The 14,660-nt window shown below is 50.5% G+C and overlaps 1 protein-coding gene across 1 annotated transcript; it reads left to right on the top strand.

Annotated features, from left to right (window-relative positions):
• The first annotated feature begins 146 nt into the window (after nt 1–146).
• Nucleotides 147–14,437, top strand: LOC308578274 (steroidogenic factor 1-like). The gene is made up of 3 exons (XM_081178542.1): nt 147–179; nt 454–601; nt 14,168–14,437. The coding sequence occupies exons 2-3, from the start codon at nt 460–462 to the stop codon at nt 14,413–14,415; spliced, it is 390 nt and encodes a 129-aa protein (XP_081034668.1). The 5' UTR covers nt 147–179; nt 454–459; the 3' UTR covers nt 14,416–14,437.
• Nucleotides 14,438–14,660: the final 223 nt, after the last annotated feature.

Raw genomic sequence — 14,660 nt, 5'->3', positions numbered from 1 at the left:
AAGTGTAAGAGGACACAGGTCCCCTGCCCCACGGGAGAGGGAGATAGAGGCCGGAGTAAACATGGGGGTGGGGGAAGAGAATCTGCAAGTACTCCATTGCACATATTTAGACTTTGGGTTGCAGTTCTCTGCACACTTACTTGGGAGGAAGCCCTATGGGATGCTAAGGGACATCACTTGTGAGTCAGCCTGCATTGGATTCCTGGCTAGTTAGACTTTGGTCGTTATTGCTTATCCTTCTGTGTAAAGCCAGCACCCAGATATAACCATCTTTATTGTAATTTAGGCAACAACTGAGTCCATTAACTGCTTTAAAGCCTTAACAGCTGATTGCTCAAAAGTCTTTCTGATGGAGGTTGTCCCCCACCGCCCAGCTCTTGAACCTCCTTGTTCCCCTGACAAGATGGTACTTCTTGGGGGTCCTGAGCCCTGCCCACCTCCCCTTTCTTCCAGGTGGACATGTCAACCGTTGCCATGCAGGCGGGATCCATCCTGAACAACTTGGTGCTGAGAGCGCAGGAACTGGTGCTTCACTTCCATTCTCTCCAGGTGGACAGGCAGGAGTTTGTCTGCTTGAAGTTCCTCATCCTCTTCAACCTTGGTAAGTGCCAAGGGGTGTGGATGGGGCAGCGAGACACCTGGGAAGAGCAAACAGGGGCTGCCATGGAGAGCTTTGTGCTTCAGCCCCCCCACCCTGAGATCTCAACCACATGAGGTGTTTGGAGGAGACTTGCTTTGCTTATAGGTTCGTCTGCCTGGCGGCTGGGGCTGGAAGCAGAGCCCCCATTGTCTTTGCCTTCTCCCTACTGCCAGAAGGACGTGATAAGAGCCTGGCTGCTGGACCAGGTCCATCTATTCCAGCCTCTTGTTCTCATAGTGGCTAACCAGCGGCCCAGGCAAGCAGGACATAAGCAATGAGCCCCCCCCCCCCCGCGGCTTCCAGCAGCTGGTAATCTGGAACATTGCTGGACAGGCCTTTCCAAAACATGGATGTTGGCGGTCTCCTTGAGCATGTTGTTGAGAGCTGAGGGGGTATGGGGCAGTTCCTGTTCATCTGTTTGTGTCCAGAGGAATTCAAGGACAGCCTCGGATGTGGTCAGCCACACTGGAGATTGCAGGAGATTCCAGCCCTGCCTATTGCCCAGAGGAACTGTGCACAACATCTGACCTTGACACAATATATGCAGGGAAATGTGGGAGTGCAGTCTGCAGAGGAGCCAGGTTTGGCTTGTCTGGTACCTGCTTCTGATCCCCGCCCCCAAAGACCCCTTCCTTCTGCTCAGAAGTTGATTTGCACCAGTTCAGGCAGCCTTGCCTCCTCCCCTCCTGTGCATGGCAGTGGAGCAGGGCCGTCTGTGTGGGTATGAGCAACACCTCACCCCCCACAACCTCTCCTACAAATAGTTGCACCAGCAGTGGTTGAGGGTGGTATTGGCTGCATCTGCTAGGCCTGCAAGGTTGCACACCAGCCCTGGGGCGGCAGGGGTCAAGCAGTGACCTTTTCTGCACTGGGAAGCTGCTTTGTTAGTGCTGAAGTCTCAGGCTCTTGGTCTGTCCGGCCCAGCGTTGCCTACACTGACTGGCAGCAGCTGCTGCTCTTTGGGGTCTCAGGCTTGCAGTTTTATCCCAGCCTCTACCCATAGAATGCCATTTGGCAACTGAACCCAGCAACTGAAATGCAGAGCTTCTGCCTGTTCTGTGGAAGTGCTCAGCGCTGCAGTTCTCTGAGGAAAATGACACCAGCAGCAGTATCCTTCCTGATGTTTGCCAAAACTCTTGTCCAGGCTCCTTTGAGAAAAAAGGTTCAGAAAAGTTTCCTCCTTTTGGCAAATGCTGTGTTTGCCCATTTCATGCCTAAAACCTGCCCAGGATTCTGTACCTGAATTGTGCAACCTGAATGCAAATCAAGCCTCTTTATTTTGCATAAATCGAGCCGTGAGGCTGGATGAGGCCGGTGGCCCACCTAGTCCAGGCTCCTGTTCCCACATTGGCCAGCCAGGTGCCCCTGTGGAAAACCCACAAGCAGGGCTTGAGCACATGAACACTCTTCCCTCCTGCCAGAGCTATAGCTAGGTGATCTTGCGCCCCTGGCAGAACCGTCCAGATTGTGCCCCCTAGCCATGGACAAATTAGCTCTTCTTTCCACCTCTCTCCCCCCCCCCAATTCAATTCTCTCTCTATTCTTATGAGGCAATAATCAATATTTATATTTATGGACATATTTTTAGCCAATTTTGAGGGGCCCCCATCACCTGCACCCCTGGCGGGGGGCCACCTCACTACCCCCTAGCTATGGACCTGCCTCCCATCAGCCAGTTATGACCCAACTGCAGAGTGGCACAGCTGTGAAACGGTTTCATGGTACATTCTGTACGGCATCCCTCTAGGGACGCTTCCTGTAGTGGTCAAGAGACTAGGGTATGGAAGTCAGAACAGCTAGCTAAAGGTTGCAACTTGAGCACTAATGGAAATTAAGAACTGGTATAGACACACACAGCTCTTCTAGCTCCTTGATCTTGAACTCAAAGCATGAGCTCCATAAACAGATAAAAGAATGTTGCAGGTTTGGCTGCTTCAGATTTAACACACTCAAAAGATTCTAAATACCACCAATTCCCTGCCTTGTCCCTTAGCCACATGGTGCAAAGCAACAGGAACTGCAGCCGTCCCCATTCCCAAAGAGAGCAAGGTTTCAAGCTCGGGAACTGAGCAAAGGCAGCAAACAGGGTTCTCTCCATACAACTGGAATGCAGAGGCACCTCTGCTTCTGACAGTGGAAGCGGAGCATAACCATTGTGACTAATCATCATCATCATCATCATCATCATTTATTATTTATACCCCGCCCATCTGGCTGGGCTTCTCCAGCCACTCTGGGCGGCTTCCAACAAAATATTAAAATACAGTAATGCATCAAACATTAAAAGCTTCCCTAAACAGGGCTGCCTTCAGATGTCTTCTAAAAGTCTGGTAGTTGTTGTTCTCTTTGACACCTGGTGGGAGGGCGTCCCACAGGGTGGGTGCCACTACCGAGAAGGCCCTCTGCCTGGTTCCCTGTAACTTGGCTTCTCTCAGTGAGGGAACCGCCAGAAGGCCCTCGGTGCTGGACCTCAGTGTCCGGGCAGAACGATGGGGGTGGAGACGCTCCTTCAGATATCCTGAACCGAGGCCGTTTAGGGCTTTCAAGGTCAGCACCAACACTTTCAATTGTGCTCGGAAACGTACTGGGAGCCAATCTAGGTCTTTCAGGACTGGTGTTATGTGGTCTCGGCGGCCGCTCCCAGTCTCCAGTCTGGCTGCTGCATTCTGGATTAGTTGTAGTTTCTGGGTCACTTTCAAAGGTAGCCCCACATAGAGTGCATTGCAGTAGTCCAAGCGGGAGATAACCTTTGTAGTAGCTTTTGTACTAGCCTTTGATAGCCCTCTCCTCCTCCTCCACGAATCTGTCAAATCCTCTTCTAAAGCCATCTAAGTTGGTGGCCATCACTGCCTCCTAGGGGAGAGCGTTCCATAGTTTAATCATGCACTGTATGAAGCCTCCATGATGCCTTCCCTTCCCTTTTTACGCATTGCATTAAAACTTCCACCTGCCGGTGTGGAAGCTTTTCTCCTTCACCGAAGAAAATCAGGAACAAAAGGTTGCCCTCTGCCCATGCCCCGTGCCCAACTTCCCTCTTTGAGCGTGGTGCCGATTATGCTGCAAGCCATGTGCCCTCTGCAGGCTCGGCTGTATGGGAGCTGCCACCTCCTCGCTTATATATGCCGGCTGTATTTGCCCTGAAGAAAAGAATGTCATCTTCTCTCTCTCTCTTTCTCCCTCCAGCTCACAAGCTGCACACACACACACACACACAAACACAGGCGTGCGAGAGGGGGAGGAAAGGGCGCCATTTGAGTCTAAATAGATTTTTCTCATGAGCAGGTAAAAGAGGTTTAATTAAAATTAGGGCTCCTCTGAACAGCAATATTTATGAGGAGCGGCACAGGTTAGCTTTGTTCTCCAGAAGGGCTTAATAGAAGCTTAATGGATCAACACCCCCCCTCCACATGTGCCGGCCTGACTTCCATTCTCCAGCCAGCCACTCGAGGGGATGCAAAGTGTTATGTACAGTGGACGCTCAGGTTGCGAACGTGATCCGTGCGGGAGGCACGTCCGCAACCCGCAGCGGCACGTCTGCACACGCACGGATTGCGATTCATGCGCAACTGCCGAAAGCCGGAAGTAACCCATTCCGGTGCTTCCAGGTTTCGGTCCGCAACCCCAAAAAACACAACCTGAAGTGTCTGTAACCCGAGGTATGACTGTACAGTGGTACCTCTGGTTGCGAACGAGATCCATTCCGGAGCCCCGTTCGCAACATGAGCAGAATGCAACCTGCGTCTGCGTGTCTGCACACGCGTGGGTCGCAATTCGCCGCTTCTGCGCATGCACGTGACGTCATTTTGAGCGTCTCTGCATGCATGAGCGGTGAAACCCGGAAATAACCCGTTCCGGTACTTCCGGGTTTCGGCGGTCCGCAACCCCAAAAAACACAACCTGAAGCGTCTGTAACCCGAGGTATGACTGTATTAAGATCAGCTGCAGTTCTCACTCAGGGCCACCAGTATGCAAATGAAGGACTGAGAACTGTCACTCACTGGACTGGTTAGCTAGTTGGGAGTTGTTACTGTTACAAGTTACTTAGTATTATATAAAGCAGCCAGCTAGGCTGCAATCAGTCTGACTCCAGGAGCAGTTCTAACTGCTGTAATAAAGAGCTGAGAATCTAACAGAACTGTGTCCTTCATCCATCTCCCCCACTATTTAACATGGAGCAAGAGCGGCTTTTGTGCGCCTGCATTCCCTTAAGCGATTGCAATTTATCTGACGCCTCCAGCAGACAAAAGTGGCACTGAATGCAAAGAACTCTTAAGGGCATAGAAATGGTCCCGGCAGCTCTGCCTGTGTGTGAGGCGGCTTTTGTCGCAGGACAGAGTCTTTGTGGCCGCTCTCTCTCAGTGGAGTGCGTCAATGTTATTTGGGCAACATTCTTTATGCCTTACAGGAATGAATTTTAACAGGGAGAAATGTAAAGTATTGCACTTGGGCAAAAAAAATGAGAGGCACAAATACAAGATGGGTGACACCTGGCTTGAGAGCAGTACATGTGAAAAGGATCTAGGAGTCTTGGTTGACCACAAACTTGACATGAGCCAACAGTGTGACGCGGCAGCTAAAAAAGCCAATGCAATTCTGGGCTGCATCAATAGGAGTATAGCATCTAGATCAAGGGAAGTAATAGTGCCACTGTATTCTGCTCTGGTCAGACCTCACCTGGAGTACTGTGTCCAGTTCTGGGCACCACAATTCAAGAAGGACACTGACAAACTGGAACGTGTCCAGAGGAGGGCAACCAAAATGGTCAAAGGCCTGGAAACGATGCCTTATGAGGAACGGCTAAGGGAGCTGGGCATGTTTAGCCTGGAGAAGAGGAGGTTAAGGGGTGATATGATAGCCATGTTCAAATATATAAAAGGATGTCACATAGAGGAGGGAGAAAGGTTGTTTTCTGCTGCTCCAGAGAAGCGGACACGGAGCAATGGATCCAAACTACAAGAAAGAAGATTCCACTTAAACATTAGGAAGAACTTCCTGACAGTAAGAGCTTTTTGACAGTGGAATTTGCTGCCAAGGAGTGTGGTGGAGTCTCCTACTTTGGAGGTCTTTAAGCAGAGGCTTGACAACCATATGTCAGGAGTGCTCTGATGGTGTTTCCTGCTTGGCAGGGGGTTGGACTCGATGGCCCTTGTGGTCTCTTCCAACTCTATGATTCTATGATTCTATGATTCTATGAAAAGATTATTCAAATATTCAATTAAATCGTGAATAGGGTTTCTTCTCCAAACCAGGTGAGTTGATCAAGACGAACCCTCTATTTTTGTGCCACCTCAAAGTGTGTGTGTAGTGGGGGGTGGTAGGGAAGAGAAGGCTTTAGCAGCGTAACTTCTAGGGTGTGTGAGTGTGAGGACTGCGTGTCCTCTTTCTCCTGAAAATGAAAATCACAATACAGTGGTACCTCTGGTTGCAAATGGGATCCGTTCCGGAGCCCCGTTCACAACCTGAGCAGAATACAACCTGTTTCTGCGCGTGCGCAGGTCGCCACGTCTGCGTATGCGCGTGACGTCATTTTGAGTGTCTGCGCATGCGCGAGCGGCAAAACGCAGAAGTAACCCATTCCGTTATTTCCTGGTTGCCGCGGTACGTATCCTGAAAGAACGTAACCTGAACCGAATGTAACAAGAGGTATGACTGTAATGTTATGCAGATGAAGAGATTCCATAATTACGTGCCTGATTATCCCAGCAGTGACTCAGAAATGAAAGGGGCAGTCAGCACTTCAACTGCTAAGCACAAGGCCCAGGTCAGGGGAATGTCAAAAGAGCCCTGAGGCAGGATGGGACCAGTGGCCCTCCCCGCCCTGCGTTCTGTTCTCGCAGTGGCCAGTGAGATGCCCATTATGGGAAACCTACAAGCAGGGCCCAAGCGCCAGAGAGTGCCCTCTCCCCTCCTGCTCTTTCCAGCTGGTTCTCCACCTGTGGGTCCCCAAATGTCGTTGGACTACAACCTTTTGGGAAGGCCTTGTTGGCCTTTAGTTGGGCTGGATCCAGAACTTGGCACGGCTGAGAGAAGCATGTCCTGAGTGTTTTTATAGGGATGGGAGCCATGCAGTCCTCTAACTGCCATCAGCCGTGGCCAGCCTGGTCAGGGACTATGGGAGCGGTGTGTCCTGCAATGTTTGGAGGGCACCAGGCCTTCCAGAACTGCTTTACAGAGGACACTGTTGGAGTTGGAACTTAACTGGTTAAGTTGTTCCCATGATGCCTCACCATTCTGACGTCAGCTGTAGAAGCTGGGAGGAGTTTCTGGGCAAAGTTTGTCAGTCCCACTATGTGAGCTGTGGGGAACAGACGCAGGGCTGTGATGGCTGCAACTAGCCCTGGAAATACCTGAGAAATGTTGGAAATAAAAGCTGTATAGAGACAAACGGGACTCTGTGTGTTTGTCAAGAAGCTGAATCCAGCAGGTGACAGTTTTACAACGCTGTGCGAAGCTCTGCTGAACCGTGACGGAAGAGCTGGAGTGGAAGCGTGCCGGGCAGCAATAAACCGCTAATCGAGGTTTGTAAATCAATTAGCGGGGGTCACGGCTGATATAACAGCACAGGTTATGGGTCATCACCGCTTGTAAAACTGTCGGGAGCTTTGATCTGCGGTGTCGAGCAGGGGGCCGGCAAGAGGCGGAAGGACTTTTTGCCTGGTGTTAAGAGGCAAAGGAGCAGCTGCGGAGTTTGAAAGCAGCTGGCTGCAAGACGCAGAGAAGTGCCTGTGTTGCTGAGAACTGCCAAGGAGCTGAGAACAGCAGCGTTTCTCCACGCCAGGGGAGCTGGAAGTCTTGTGAGTACAGCTTGGGGGCGCCTTTGGAGAACGGAGTCTGAGGCAAGCAGGCAAGCAAGCTGAAGCCGCTGTGCAGAAAGGCTACAGAGAGCTTGGAAATGTGCCTAACGGTTAAAGGCAAGCTGACGACGATGCTGAAACCAGCTTGGAGTTCTGCCTAAAGTTCAGAGAGGCAGGGGAGCTGATCTGCTAGACCGGGAGCTGAAGAGCGGCTGGTTGTTTACGTGAGTACGCTGGGCCCCGGGGGAAGTTGGCAGATGGCCAGGAAGTGATTCAAGCTACGTTTGAAAAGCTTGAGGAACGGAAGAGGATGGCAGGCTGCCAGGTCTTGGAGGACTGTGGGAGGCTCACTTTAAGAAGTTGGGCAACCTGGCTGCTGATCTAAAGTCTACTGTTCTGGGTGCCAGGAAGCAAGAGGCCGGGAGATGGCTCCTACAGAACAGAAAGACAAGATGGCGCTGATCACCTACGTGAGAGCCGGTGCACAGCTGGGAAAGGCTGTGGGCCCCAGAGGGGGGGCAAAGGGACTATTGGCACTTGGAAATGTCCTGCTGTGTTTGCTGTGAAGCTTCAGCAGGAGGCCAGAGCCCTGGAGAAGGAATTCAAAAGCCTAAAGATGGCTGGAGCCCCTGTCCCTGATGCTTTAGCCACAAGGAGTGCTGCTGAGCAGGTAGGGGGGGCGGAAGGTTTCCAAAGGCACGTTCAAAGTTTTCCACTGTACGTGCTGGAATGAAGCGGCAATTCAGGGGGGGCGGATCTGGCAAGAGGTGCTTTTCCGGGAGGAGGAAGGCCAAGCCAGCTGGGAGGAGCCCCAGGCAGTGTTTTTCCACTGGAGTTCAACGTCTGCGTGGCAGTTGCCCCCACCGGAGCAGAGAGACAAGACAGGATGTTTGCAAGGTCAAACTGTTGAATTCTCATGGGAACCAGTCGGGTTTCCATGGCAACTGGTCTGGAAAAACAACCAGGCGTGAGACTGAGGCTGGTGAACGTGCCAGGTGCCAGCAAGAGACTCGTGGGACAAGGCCAGAGCAGAGTGTTGTTATTGGCTCTGCTGCTAATTGCAATTTGATCCCAGAGACATCTGCTGGGAAGCTGCGGAAATGCAGGGCTGTTTTGACAGGGATGACTGTTAGGTTCACAGACGGAACACAAAAATCAGTCTGTGGTGTGGTGTGGCTAACGTGTTTTTTCTCTCCTTCACAGGAGGAGCTAGAGATCTGCGTTGTGCCGGGACTGAATAGTTGTCAGTTATCTGTATCTGCTCTAACGAAGCAGGGGTTCAAAATGTGCTTTGAAAATGACACCTGTTCCATTTTCAGAGGAGGGAGACAACGGATCAACATGCAGAGGGAGAACAACGTCTTTGTTCTGGAGACACCTCTGGAGGGTTGTGGGAATGCTGGTAAAGCACGGGTGCAGTGTGCTAAGGTTCCCAGTCATGTGCAAAAGTTGCACAGGTGCACAAAAGGGTGTAAAATCACACAATGTGGGAGGTCCCAAGGGTGCAGGGCATGCAAAGGTGCAAAGGTGCTTGGTTTTCCCGGGTTTGGGAGGGTAACCAAAGAGCCCTTTGGGCTGGTTCTCACAGATCTGTCAGGACCCAAGAGGTCTGAGAGTCTGGGTGAGGCCAGGTATGTGCTGTCGCTGACAGGTGACCACAGCCAGGTTGGCTGGTGTTTCTCTCTCAAATCACAGGGGGAGGTGGCGCAACTGATCCAGGATTGGGTTGCGGAGGTGGAACTAAGGTTCTCCACCAGGGTGCAAAGGTTCAAGAGCGACCTAGGGTCACAGTTTACTGGGTCTGCTCTGGAGGAGTTTTTCAAGGAAAAGGGAATACGTCACCAGGTGACGGGTGCAAAGTCTTCTCAAGGGAGAAGGGAGGCTGTGGCTGAACCCAGTGACGGGGACCAGGTCCAGAATCAGGGTTCAGATCCCGGTGATGGGGACCAGGTCCAGGGTCAGGGTTCAGGGCAGGTTTGGGCATCTCCAAGGGTTGTGAAAGGAGTGTCCAGGTGTGAGGCTTCATCTCCGGTAAGCGTAATGGAGAAAGCTCACGGACGGGTTGTCAAGTCAGAGGGGGAAACGTCTGATGGAGAAGACACAACTGCTGGCCCTAATGGGTCAGTAGGGTATCAGGTCACAGGTGCGTGGAAAAGTGTCGCACAGTGTGATTCTGGGAGTGTTGAAGGGGTTCAACAGGTGCCTGGGAAAAATGCCGGGAAGGGGCACAAGGCAAAGGGGAAGGTGTTGAACTCAAAAAGGTGTGGTCAGAATGTGATGCAAGGGGGGGTGTTGGAGTTGGAACTTAACTGGTTAAGTTGTTCCCATGATGCCTCACCATTCTGACGTCAGCTGTAGAAGCTGGGAGGAGTTTCTGGGCAAAGTTTGTCAGTCCCACTATGTGAGCTGTGGGGAACAGACGCAGGGCTGTGATGGCTGCAACTAGCCCTGGAAATACCTGAGAAATGTTGGAAATAAAAGCTGTATAGAGACAAACGGGACTCTGTGTGTTTGTCAAGAAGCTGAATCCAGCAGGTGACAGTTTTACAACGCTGTGCGAAGCTCTGCTGAACCGTGACGGAAGAGCTGGAGTGGAAGCGTGCCGGGCAGCAATAAACCGCTAATCGAGGTTTGTAAATCAATTAGCGGGGGTCACGGCTGATAAAAAAGACACAAGGGCAGGTCCCTGCCCCAAGGACCCTGCAACCTAAAATTCTACCCAGGTGGGATGCAGCAGGAAGCAATGTGTTGTTGTTGTTTTCAGTTACAGGTGGTTAGGCTTGGTTGTATCCCCTGGGAACTGTGTGCAAGCCTTAGGGTGAAGTGCCACTGAAGCCAGGCTGTCCACAGTTGTCTGTAAGACCCCTGGGGGAAGGAGATGTCTCTTGAGACATTGGCGGACACTTGAGGGCCTTTTGACAGCGAATCTGGGCCCTGAAGGAGGGCTGCCCCTCATGGTGCCCCCATCTCCAACATTGCTGCTGGATGCCTTGAGAGTCTACAAAATGAGAGCTTGCCACTGTCAGGAGTTCAGCCTACACTCGAGTAGGACCCTGGCAGAGACACATGCCTGACTGGCATGTTCTCCCCCTCCTGGTCTTTTGTTCGGGAGCTTCATAAGCTTTCTTCAACCCGAACATCACAGCGACCGATGCCAACCGACATCGGCACACTTAGGGATCCGCAGAGTCTTCACAGCATTGCGTAACAGACCTCAGGAACTCAGCATTTTGACTAATCTACAGTGGTATCTCGGGTTAAGTACTTAATTTGTTCTGGAGGTCCGTTCTTATCCTGGAACTGTTCTTAACCTGAAGCACCTCTTTAGGTAATGGGGCCTCCTGCTGCCGCCGCGCTGCCAGAGCACGATTTCTGTTCTCATCCTGAAGCAAAGTTCTTAACCCGAGGTACTATTTCTGGGTTAGCGGAGTATGCAACCTGAAGCGTATGTAACCTGAGATACCACTATACTTTATTTACATACAGTATAAACACACGGAGCACAGCAACATGGCTCCCTCCCTCTCTAGCATCAGACAGCAAAGAGAAAAAGAACAAAGAACAATAGTCCACTTCATGGAACACAGTGACACAAACATCCTGCCGCCGTCACTTCCCACTCTGTGGAGTCAAAACATATACCGTCATGTGATAAACAATCCCATGACTGCAATCATAGATCAGGAATTCTAACAGCCACTTCTCCAGAGAAGGTTCTAGGAAGGGATCTCGAGGAAAAGCAGATTTGCAAAAAGGCTCCCGGGGGAGGGCAATAGCTCAGTGGAAGAGCTTCTGCTTTGCGTGCAGGAGGTCCTGGGTTCAATCCTCAGCAGCATCTCCAGGTAGGTAGGCCTGGGAGGGGGCTAAATATCTCCTGCCATGGAGAGCCATGGCTGCCAGTACGTGTAGACAGTACTGATCCTTTTTTTAAGAATTCCCCCCCAATGCTTTATTAATTTTAAAAACATAACATTACAAAACAAATACAAAACAAAACAAGATGCATCAAGCCACAAAGGGCAATCCAGTAATTAAAACTCCCTACACCATACGTACATACTGAAAAAGAAATGATTAAGTTCATCCATCGCTAATTCTAACGTAACTTCCGGTCCCCCCACTGTGGTTCCTAAATTTCATTATGCTGCGCACTTAACTTTTTCTCTCCTAAATTCTCCTGTTATTTTAATTCTGTAATGATTTCTTAATTCATGCAGAAATCAATCCAGGCCTGCCAAAGAATTTATGTTATTACAATGTTTGTTTAAATATTCTATGTAGATATTCCACTCTTTATTAAATACTTGATCTGTATGGTCTCAGAATCTTGCTAGTTCTGCATATTCTAGCATTTTATTTTGCCAGTCTAATTTTGAGGGAATAGAATTTCCTTTCCATACCTTAGCAATTAGAATCCTAGCTCTGTTACCGCATACATAAAGATTTTCCTTACCTGTTTAGGGATTTCATTGCTCATTATGTCTAGCAAGAAGGCTTCGGGCCTCTTTGGGAAGGAACATTTATACAATTTTTTAAGTTCATTGTAGATTGTTTCCCAAAATTCCCTGATTTTTTTGTCGTTCCACCACACGTGGATCATGGTGCCTTCCGCCTCCTTGCATCTCCAACAGATGTTTGATCTAGATTTATACATTTTGGCCAGTTTTACAGGTGTTAAGCACCATCTGTAGAGCATCTTCATGAAATTCTCTTTCAAATCGTAGCACACTGTGAATTTTAGGTCCTCCTTCCACAACCTCTCCCATGATTCCATCTGGATGTTGTGCCCAAAATCTCTGGCCCATTGTACCATGACAGATTTTACTTCTTCCTCCCTGACCTCCCAGTCAAGGTGGCACCTGTACATGTTAGTGAGTGTTTGTGTGTGTGTGTGTGTGTGTGTGTTTATTAAACAGTAATAATAAAAATTCAAAAAAATTATTTGTACCCCACCCTCCCTGGCCAGAGCCGGGCTCAGGGCAGCTCACACCAGTAAAATTACAATAAAAACATAATGGGGGGGGGGGACCGACCAATTTAAAATGCAGGTTAAAATGCAATTTAAAATGCAGCCTCATTTTAAAAGTAGCCCATAGATCAAAACCGTAAGGGGAGGGAAACGTAAGGGTCAGACTGAGACCAAACCAAAGGCCAGGCAAAACAACTCTGTCTTGCAGACCCTACGGAAAGATGTCAAGTCCCGCAGGGCCCTAGTTTCTTGTGACAGAGCGTTCCACCAAGTTAGGGCCAGTACTGAAAAGGCCCTGGCCCTAGTTGAAACCAATCTAACCACCTTGCGACTTGGGACCTGCAAAATGTTGTCGTTTGTGGACCTTAAGGTCCTCCATGGTGCATACCAGGAGAGGCGGTCCCGTAGGTACGTGGAAATCTTGAAATTTCTGTGGAAAAGCCTTTCTGTTTGACCTTTTGGAATGTTTCATTTAACTGAAAATACTGCAACCAATCAGTCAAATGTGTCCGAATTGCTTCAAATTTCTTTAATTTTAGCTTATTTTCTTTTTCTTCCAATAAGTCTTTATAAGTTGCCCAATTACTTCTCTCACGCTGTTTTTTTAAACTGAGAACGCTTCTGCCGGGGACAGCTTTTGCCGAGTTTTCAAGAGCAGTGTGCATAGAGCAGGCACATTTTCAGGCAGGTGGGCGGCAGCTTAAGAGGGATGTGCTTATCACTGCACCTTCACACCCGTCTCTCTCATCCTCCTGCCCCTTGTTCTTTGGCTGAGCTGCTTGAGGCACCTTGGATCATGGTTTCCATGTCAGCTGAGCCCTATTTTCACCTGGGAAGGCCAAACAGATTAAGCCCCAATCCCTCCAGCTGGTGTTTAGAGAGGAACACAACAGAGTGGTTTTGAAGTGAAGGTTTGTTTAGGGAACATCAGAAAGTAAGAAGAAGATTGCTTGTCAGATATGGTTTATTTATCTTGCATAGCCTTTACCAGCCTGATGCTCATCTGCAAAGCATAAGGCTGGCAAGGTCAGACCCTGTTCATCCAGGCAGATGGCCAGATGAAGCTTCTGAAGGTAGGAAGAGCCATTAGCTGGATCAGGCCAAGGTGCTATCTAGTCCTGTTCTCACAGTGGCTGACTAGATGCTTGTGGGAAACCAGCAAGCAGGATCGCTGCACAAGAGCAGGTCTCCTCTCCTGTGTTTTCCTGCATCTGGTATTCAGAAGCGTCGCTGCCTCTGACCATGGAGGCAGAGCGCAGTAATTGTGGCTCGTCTCCTCCCCCTCCATGGATTTGTCCAAACCTCCATCAAGGCTCTCCAAATTGGTGGCCGTCATTGCCTGCTGTGGGAGGGAGTTCCATAGTTTAATGTTGCGCTGCTTGAAGAACTACTTCCTTTTCTCTGTCCTGAATCTTCCAACATTCAGCCTCATTGGATGCCCACGAGTTCTGGTGTCATCATGTGAGAGGGAGGGGGAAAACTCCGCTTTCTCCACACCACATGCAATTGTTTATGCTTCCGTCAGGTCGCCTCCGGTCCCCTTTTCTCTAACTAAAAAGCCCCGACCGCTGCAGGCTCTCCTCACAGGGGAGCCTCTCCATCAACCTCAGCCGTTTTGCAGATATCAGCCGATGGCTTGTGCGAGCTTTGCAAGCGACACCTTCCATGTTTGCGGCCTGTGTGCCCAGGAGAAAGTCCCTCCATTCAAGAGAGGTTACCCCATTCAATGCATCCCCCCCTTATTTCCCCTCCCCCCTGCTGCAGATGTGAAATTCGTGGAGAATTCAAGTGTGGTGAAGGAAGCCCAGGAAAAAGCCAACGCAGCCCTGATGGAGTACACCCTCTGCAACTACCCACACGCCACAGACAGGTTCCGCCAGCTTCTGATGCAGCTGGCCGACGTCCGGTCCCTGAGCATGCAAGCGGAGGAGTACCTGTACCACAAGCACCTGAGCGGGGACGTGCCCTGCAACAGCCTCCTGATTCAAATGCTCCACGCCAAGCGGACTTGAGAGCGCAAAGCAAGGCTCTCTGTCCTCCCCTTCGTCTGAGGAAGAGACTCACGGCAGCAGAGGTGCAAGGGTGGTGGCAGATAGGTCAGGCCCCGGGATTGGGGGGGTGTAGGGTGACAGGGAAGGGTGAATGTCTTGTCATCCCCTCCCCACAGGAGACCTCTCCCAGTTCTGACTTTCATACATGCCATTGAGAAGCTCCAGGTCGCCTGGTTTCCCCACCAGGCAGCTGCGGGTGCAAACCC

Source organism: Podarcis bocagei (assembly GCF_964188305.1).
Source record: "Podarcis bocagei genome assembly, chromosome: W".
In the NCBI taxonomy this organism is placed as follows: Eukaryota; Metazoa; Chordata; class Lepidosauria; order Squamata; family Lacertidae; genus Podarcis; species Podarcis bocagei.
The sequence above is the reverse complement of the archived record's forward strand: the minus strand, read 5'-3'. Positions and strand labels throughout refer to the sequence as shown.